The 8833-nt window shown below is 39.3% G+C and overlaps 1 protein-coding gene across 2 annotated transcripts in view; it reads left to right on the top strand.

The window, feature by feature from the left end:
- Positions 1 to 1031: 1031 nt before the first annotated feature.
- The window catches only part of swt1 (SWT1 RNA endoribonuclease homolog), a 22772-nt gene continuing 14970 nt past the window's right edge, over positions 1032 to 8833 (top strand). The window contains exons 1-11 of one of the 2 annotated variants that reach the window (XM_035652810.1): positions 1032 to 1241; positions 1684 to 1756; positions 2376 to 2449; positions 2555 to 3596; positions 3793 to 3922; positions 4493 to 4594; positions 4772 to 4963; positions 6023 to 6116; positions 6605 to 6846; positions 7251 to 7399; positions 7683 to 7821. In XM_035652810.1, coding sequence (XP_035508703.1) covers positions 1688 to 1756; positions 2376 to 2449; positions 2555 to 3596; positions 3793 to 3922; positions 4493 to 4594; positions 4772 to 4963; positions 6023 to 6116; positions 6605 to 6846; positions 7251 to 7399; positions 7683 to 7821 — 2233 coding nt within the window. In that variant the 5' untranslated portion in view covers positions 1032 to 1241; positions 1684 to 1687. The remainder of the gene's footprint in view (positions 1242 to 1683; positions 1757 to 2375; positions 2450 to 2554; positions 3597 to 3792; positions 3923 to 4492; positions 4595 to 4771; positions 4964 to 6022; positions 6117 to 6604; positions 6847 to 7250; positions 7400 to 7682; positions 7822 to 8833) is intronic. The other variant, XM_035652809.1, reaches the window with a different exon arrangement.

Here is an 8833-nt window from a genome sequence, read left to right on the forward strand (position 1 = left end):
TCCTGTCGAAGATTATCGAAGCAGTCAGAGATTATTCCCTGCAGCTGGTACTACTCACATCTAATCTGTTGGTCGTCTGATTTCTTTCACCTTCAAAATCTTCAACAGAGCTGTTGCTAAAGCCATGTCCAGGGACCCAAAAGACGTGGCTTATTGTGAATGAGCAAAGGGAAGCAGAGTGTTTCTGAATGGAGCTACAGTGTCACTTTGTGGCATAAAACTGCAATTGCGATCTCAGTATTAGTTTCATAAAGGACCATTCTGTATAAATCTGTAGTTTCTGATACTTAAACTGAGGCTGTCAAATAATTGTGAAGTACAATATTTCCCTCTGAATTGTAGTGGAATAGAAAGTAGCATAAAAATAAAAGACTCAAGGACAAGTAACTAAAATTTGTATTTAAGTACACAACTTGAATACATGTATTTACAATCCACCACTGACTAATTCGACTGATTAATTCAAATTCTGTACTAGAGACTGATTCAGTCGGTGCACAGCAGGTCAGCTGAACATGTAAAAAAGCAGACTAGTTTCTATGTTTCATTTTCATTGATATATTCTCCCTCACACACACACACTACAGCATCTTCTGTTGAATTACTGCCTGGTTGTATTGCTGGAAAAGATAATGGAGGCTACAAGATGCAATATCATTTTCTGTGAGTGGAAAACTACTGACTTAACTGCTCTTACAGCCTTTATAATATGGTGTAACCTTGGTGTTGTTTGGGATATTGTGCAGCTGCAGGACAGAACAGGTTCTCAAAAAAGGTCAAGATAACCCGCACTGACTGATACCCACTCCCAAATGACCTTCTGCTGTCTCCTCCTCCATTATGAATGTCTCTCTCTCTTTAGGAGACACATATTTGAATGCTGTGTGTATCTTCACCTCCAGAACAACTCAGATTCTCCAGAGTTAAGAGCTAATATTTATCACAAGAACAACCAGGCGTGCAGACCTCCAGTCCAGGCCGCGGCGGTAATGTGGCGTTTAGAAGCAGGAATAGTCGCAGTAGAGGAAGAAGAGGCGGAAGAGGTGTTTGTTGTTGTTTAGGGAAGCAGTCGGCATTTGAGTAACTTACTTAGCTGGGATTTACACATTTAATCCTACAAGACGTGCTTTATTGCCCTGAATTAATGTACGCGAACATTTCAGACCACAAAGAAGACAATTAACGTGCACTGTTGTTGTTGTTTTGTTGTTATTTTCCATCAGCTAGCGTTGGCTTAAACGGTAACGATTCAATTTTAGTCTTTGTTTGTTTTGTGTCTTAAATCAGTTCAACATGCTATATTCAGTAACGCTGGTATAATAATAATATATAATACATTAGTTTGATGTGGATTTGAATACATAGTCGTGTTTGTGTCATTACACAGTGTTAGCCTCTGTTGTGTTGTGTCAGCTGGTTCACACTTGTGGGAGTAAGCAGCATTATGACAGAAGTTAGTTCGCCTTGCAGACAGAGTATTTCATCATTTGATATTCACATTTTATCTTCCTGGTCTCTCATTAAAAGGACGTTTAATTCTGTATTAGTTAGACATGACTAGAGCACTTCATTGTTCACCTATGTTTACATGAAGAAGGTGGTGTCTTGTTGAAACTGATTGTTCCACAAAGGTTTTGGATAGTCACTAAAATCCATGTCTGTTCTTCAATATCTCATTCACAGGACAATGGGTAAAAAGTCCAAGAAGAGAAAGCGCAAGAAGTTGTCGTCATCCTCGAGTGAAGAAGATGAGAAGGTGAGGAGGCATTCAGCACTGTTTATTATTGTTGCTAGGGGCTTTTGGTACAGATACAGTCCTCTAATTCATATCACAGTATCAGTATTTCGATATGATATAACATACATTTGTTGTGTTTGTCTGGAATGTTTTTTGGTGCTTTATCACAAGAAATAATCATATGAAATAATCAGATCCAATATTGCCATTAAACAATCCCTTTCACCGCTGCTACCACAGTTTAGTAGAGCAAAATCTCTGCAGACATTGTCTCATGGAGGTCTGCAGCTAACAATCATTTGTCCGTTATATGTTAATCTGGCGATTCTTTTTCTCAATCAATCAATTAATCATTTTGCCTATAATATGTAATTTAATCTGAAAATAGTGCAAAATAGCCATCACAATTTTCGCAAAGCAGAAAGTAACAAGTTCGTATTGCTTTTTTTGTCCAACCATTTGAGAAGTATTTGGCATTATTGCTCAAAAAATGTCTAAAACTAATAAATTCATCAAGTTTCAGTTCTAGTCTCACATCTATATATTGTCTCCACCATTTTCTGCCAGCAAGGGTTTACTCTGTACTCTCACAACAAGCTGTTCACAAGAGATTTAATGTTTTTTCCCATCTTTTTAGACATCCAAGGAACACGATGTTACCAGAAATCACAAAAGTGCCAAGGAAAAGCAAGATGTAAACACTCAGGAAAGGTTAGATACTCTATACTTAACAACCCATTATTGTTAATATTGTTTAGTTAATTGATATGTTTTGAATTATGTCTGATTGTGATGTTTTTTCTGTTTTAAATGTAGCTGTTCCACAAAAGATGTCTCCCAAAGCACCCGTCAGATCAAAAAGCCTGTCTACAAACTGGCAAAAACACAAGCAACAGACCAGAATCCGGTTAACAAGGAAGAAGAATGTACAAAAAGAAAAAGTGCTGTGTCATCCCAGTGGCATTGGTCCAGTAATGCTAAAACTTGTAGTTCAGGGAAAGATTATACTGTCAGTGGGAGTAAAACTGAGGAAAAGGGATCCTCAAAACCTATGAACACCAACAATGCAGGTGCAGTTCCTCAGAGAACAGAGGAGACTTCTAAAGTCAGCTTAAAGGAAAAGTCTTCCCGTTGGAGCCCATCCGAATTAAAAGAGCAGCTAAGGAGTCCCAGTCTGGTTTCTGCTGAACAGAGAGAAAAAGTGTGTTTTGTACTGAAGAAGAAGTGCAGAGCTGAGAAGACTGGACATGACAGCAGCGCTATCAAGACCAGGGAACCGAACAAGACCTCCTCCGTCTCCAAGGATTCTGTGGAGCGGAAGAGAAGGGAGCTTGTGAAGGAAAAGTGCCAGCGGCTACAAGAAAATAAGTTTAAAGGCCCAAGGAGCCTGTGTACAGAAGCAAAACCTCCCTCTGCATCTGCCACGAAGCCTTCCACTCCAGCCAAGCACACTACCTCAGTTAGCAGCTCAAACGTGGAGAAGAATGTCACTTCAATCCCAGGGAATATCACGCCAGTGTCACATAAGACAGCTAAGTCATCATCTGCTCAGCAACAAGTATGTTCAGCCCCATCACCTATGCCTATTAAGTTTAAAATACCAAAAAAGGTTCAAGCAAGGCCAGTAGAGAGTAGCACCAGTGAGAAAAATGATCCTATTTCTACAACCAGTAATCTCCAACATAAGACCGAGCTTTCAAACTCGGGGACCTCAGTTAGCAACTCCAAGCAGGAAACTGTCCAACAAGCGCACAGCTGTTTGGATTTTACTCCTAGTTTTCCATCTCAAGGACAAGATAAGAGGTCAGGCCAACTCCCAGTTTCGTATGATACAGTCACAGAGCCGTGGTGTGACCAGGTAATAAAAAGCATTGTTTTTATTTTTTATTATTTTATAAGCCACTTATTGCTTTTCTCTACACCTCATTTCATGACAGAAATTATTGTTTTCTAGTGAATGCATTTTGTCACCTAGTAAAAATACATCAATGTATTGTTGCAATGGTTCATAATGGCAGAGAGGATGTTTGTATGTTGTTTGTTTTAATCTGTAGATGCAAGTGGTTGAAGAGCTCCATCTTGCCCGCTCTGAGAAGAGATTGGAGCTGAATGTAATGCAGAGCTATGGGGAACTCACCTGTATGGACATAGACCCACCAGAAGATGGAGCTGCAGACACACACTGTACGTTTTATTGATTTCCTGAGAGATTGTAAATTGGGTACACTTTGGACACTCATCATATTTAGGTGTAAACTCTTCACTTTTTGTGATAATGTAGTCTTAAAGTCAACGTATGGTTAAGTTTGAAACTTGATATATAATTATCTTCCATAGAACTTTTGCTTTTGCCTCAGAGTGACAATATATTGACAGAGTAAAACCTGTCTAGTCACATTATGGCAGTTTAATTTGTGGTTTGGTGCTGCAACAAAATGAATGAACTATAAAATTACTAAAATGCTCAAAATTAGATTATTCAGTGTTTTTTGGAATCAGGTCTCCAAATATATCCTGGGAAATGTTGCAGTCATTTTAAGAAGAAAGAGTAACCCCACTGAGCCAAATGAGAAAAAAGATCATGTAAAACATGAGATCACATAACAAAGTAATCAAAAAATGTAATAACATTCTGGTCCGTAAACCTCACAGGCACTACACTTTCACTGAAACTGCTCTGCGTATGATTTAATTTATTTTATTCAGTTGTTCACTTCAATAACAAGCAATTCACTATTCCTTGTCTTTCTACAGGCAAACAACCTCCTCAGCAAGACCTCATCCTTGTTTTGGACACCAACATTCTCCTCAGTCACCTGGATTATGTGAAAAAGATCATATCTCGTGGCCTTGGAGGTGTTTAAAATGATTTTAGTACTTGATACAGAATGATGTATTGCTTTTTCATATGTTATATAGTAAAGCCTATTGCCCGTATAAAAGCTGTCCAGTTAGTTTACACTCCAGTTGTAAGATAAATGCTAGCGGTTGTTCTTCAGTCCTTGCGTTTTCCCTCACTTCATTTTCTCTTAGCTGTGGGCTTCCCTGTAGTCCTGATCCCCTGGGTGGTTCTCCAGGAGCTGGATTCCCTAAAAAGGGGGAAAGGCCTGTCAGGTTCTGTGGCCCACCTTGCCACCCCTGCCATCTCGTACATATACAACTCGCTGAAGAGCCGGGAACCTCACCTCTGGGGGCAGTCTATGCAGCAGGCCGCCACGAGCAACTGTGAGTCATTTGAAGAAAGAATTTTCAGTGCATTGAAAGTTGTCCTAATTTATTACAACCAAGGATGGAACATAAAAGTTAAGGGTGGTGATTGTCTCCATAACCGGTCTATGAGCCCATATCTACTGGGGACTGTTGGGTGTTATCTTACACAAAAACATGATGGCTGAGCAGGCTGATATAAATGTCACCTATAGTTACATAAGAGCGTGTATAAACATGACAGAAATTGCAGGCAAAACAAACACTTAATGGGGATGTTTTTGCTTTTTCTATGGGTAAAAGCATCACAATAGAATAATATTTCCAGTTCCTTTGTGTTCTTTGGCTGTAAAAAAAAATTCATTTTGTCCGAGCCTGGTCCTTGACTGATTATATTAAGCTGAGTTTGCATAATTTATTTCTTTGCAATTAAAACCAGTAGCTTGACCATGGCCTTTCTATCAACAGCCTATCATTCCATGAATTAGTAAATTTGCCTCTCCTTGCTGCTATGCAAGATGCTGGCTCATCAGTAGCAACTTGGCATTCGGTGTTTTGCCCAAGGACACTTCAACAGTGATTAGTGAATGACCTGCTCTCCCTCCTGAGCCACAGTCGGCCAACACTAACATAGACACTAGATGGCACTGACACAAAGCTGGTCCTCCAGAATTCATCATCATAATATACACATGCACAAGTTAAAACTGTATATATTATAGACCAGACATACATTTTTCAACAGTGGTATAAGGATCACTTCAAGAGGACGTGTGATGAAGGAGATTAAGCTGGGATATTGTTTACTATTTATTTAAGTATTTAGGAGCATAAATGCATTTAGTGTATCTGACCTAAAATCTCCATCTTATGTTCTTCATCTCAGAATCTTCCTCCTTGTCTTCAAAAGAAAAAAGATATTCTGCACTGTTGTGTCGTGTGCTAACATGCTTACCATGAGCTATTAGTGGCCTGAATTAAACATGTCTCTTTGTCCTTATATGGGTGTCATGTCTCTCACTCTTATCTTCCTCTTCCTCTCCCTTCCTCTTTATCTTCTTACTTCCTTGTCCCCAGATGGTCTTAATGCTGAGAATAATGATGACAGAGTGCTGCAGTGCTGCCTGCAGTACCAGAGTCTGTACCCAGAGTGTGCTGTCATCCTATGCACGTGAGTTCCCCCTCCCCCTTCGATATACTGCCGCTGCTGCAGTGTGTGTGTCCTCTGCAAATAATGCACATGCATGTGACTGTGAGTGGGTCCAGCCAGATAGTTCCAGTTGGGATGAGAGAAAGAGAGGGCCAGACAGAGTAATTGAGCAAGAATAGATGTGCTGAGCAGGGAATTCTGAGTTTAGTTCAGGGATTTTTTTTGGCTTACATAGTGGAGTGACCATTGTGTTCTTTCACTTTATTTTTCCTTTTGACCTATTTTTTTGTCTGCTACTATTTCCAGATGCTTTTATTGTTCATTTTGCCAAATTAAAGGAGAAATTAGTGGGCAGTCATTGGATTAGTCAGATACTTATGTATTATGTGTTAGCCACCAAAACCTCCAACCCCAGACTGCTGTAATAGAAGTGACTGAAGCGTCTTAATGCATCATAGACTTGCCTGATAAAACAAAAAAAAACATGTTATCCCCTCTTTCCTCTCCAGCAATGATAAGAACCTATGCAGTAAGGCCCTCTTGAGTGGGGTGAAGGCCCTCAGCAAGAATGATCTGGAGGCAGAGGTTGGGAGATCCACACATGGCTTTCATCCTCTGAAAAACATTAAGACTTCCACGCCGCCTCTCGTCAGCCCTCAGGTCTCATCACCAATGCTGAACATGAACTATACAACAGTCCAGCCACACAGTCAAGAGAGAACAGGCCTTTCTGTAGGACTCGTAGAAAAAGGTGAGCCAGGGATTAATGTGTTCTCCCTGCAAAACAGGAAATTACTTGGCATATTGCATCATGATCTAATAGTTAACTGCACATACCGTCCATGCACTTGCCATGGCTGTCCACCCCTTCCAACTTTCCTGTTTTTCTTTGCTTCACTCCTTCTGTATTATGTAGCTATATTAATAACTAAAAATAGAAACTCACACTCAAAGGACAGTTGGTATTACACACACTGGAAAGTGCATTTGCAGTGAAACAGCTGCCATATTACCTAGTGTGAATTTCTTGCTGCCATATACTCCTTGACTCTCCCCTGCTGCATATACACACATGTATTCTCATGTAAATAATTCCTGTCGTCCAGCATCATGTCTCTACTCACGTACAATATGTTTGAATGTAACTGATCACAGATAACAAGCGGCTGAGCAAAAGAGAGGATGAAGAGAAGACAAAATGTCTTAGTGGATGTGTTTCTGAATTAGAAGACTGCCTGCGAGAGGTGCTGTCTGATGTTTTAGAGGTGGAAATGAAGGCTGCTTATGATGACCTCTGGCTAGAGGTAAAATTGTGTTTTACTTTATGTTTAAACCATATTTTAGTGTTTCTAGATACACAGAGAGCTAATTTCTGGATGATAAGGCATTTGGCTTAATCCTTGCATGAGTTAAAGGTATCTTCTTGGTCATTTTAAATCAGATTTATGTGTTTTGGGTGAAACTTTATGGATCAAGTCTCCTTTGGTCATTTTGTGTGTGCTATACAGCAGTCTAGCTAACATACAAACAGTAATTTATAACATATTTTTCATGTTGGCTATTCAGTGTGTTTTCTTCTGTTAACAGATAGTTTATCTAAAACCACCATGGACTTTGCAAGATGTCCTGCATTGTTTGAAAAAGCACTGGATTGCTGTCTTTGGGGACATTGTCCCACGCAGGAAACTGCAAACTGTTTCAAATCTCATCGACTTCTTCAACTCAGGTATGTAGGTCAAAGTACTATTGTGTATTCCAGTGGTTTTCTAATTTTTTTGTTTAAATGTTCAACCAAATTTCATATTTAGTTTTGGGGATTTTGTCATAAATCCTGTTACAGATGACTATAACAATAATGTCTGAATGATTAATAACAGGTAGGATAAAAAAGATAATACAAACATAATACATAAAACAGATAATAGTGGATCGTCTTGTCAGGTGGACGTCTCTAAATGTAGGTTAGTGTAAACAGTCTTGTCTGTCTTGGCCATAGTCCAAACACTGAAACAGTCAGTGTACAGTTGTACAATAACTTTAGAGAAATTTAATACCATAGAAACTAGTATAATGTAATTTTAAACCCAGTAAAGAAATTTGCATTTTTTTTGCCACATTGTTCAGACAGCTAAATCAAGTCATTTTAAAAATCAGCTCTTTTTTAGTTGCGTTGCCATAAGCTGTGACTTCCAATACAGCTTACACAGTGTGCAGTATGTCAGCTCTTAAGATCTCAGTGTGTTGACCTCTGATATTGTTTTATTTAGTATATTCTCAGATTTGGGAAGGCTTGATAACGTTATATACTAGTAGATGGAAGCATTTGATGCCAGTTTACCAGGAGCTGATTTTAATCTTATTTTGAATGTGAACAACAATAAACTTGAGATACTACTTGAGATATGATAGATAAATATTCAGATCTGTGAAAACGGCCATGCTTAGCTCCCTGAGGTGTCTAAATGCAAAGATATCCTTTGTTCTGTGGGCAATGGTGATGAGGTACTGAGTCATCCCCCAGATAAAACCCTTACTCCTCTGGGGTATGACGTTGTCTGCCCTGCACTGCGCTAGAACCCTACAGAACTACATAAAGAATCAGGTCATCTGCTAAAACGGCACACTCAAATGTGTGTCAGAAAGATGCTGAGTCGCCCACTGCAGCACTTCTTGCTCTGGATCTGATCGCTGGATCTAATTACATTATGCTTACAGTGTGATGCTGTGTGTGTGTGTGT

Source organism: Morone saxatilis, unplaced genomic scaffold, assembly GCF_004916995.1.
Source record: "Morone saxatilis isolate NCDOM2014 unplaced genomic scaffold, NCSU_SB_2.0 Contig12, whole genome shotgun sequence".
Classification (NCBI taxonomy): domain Eukaryota; kingdom Metazoa; phylum Chordata; class Actinopteri; family Moronidae; genus Morone; species Morone saxatilis.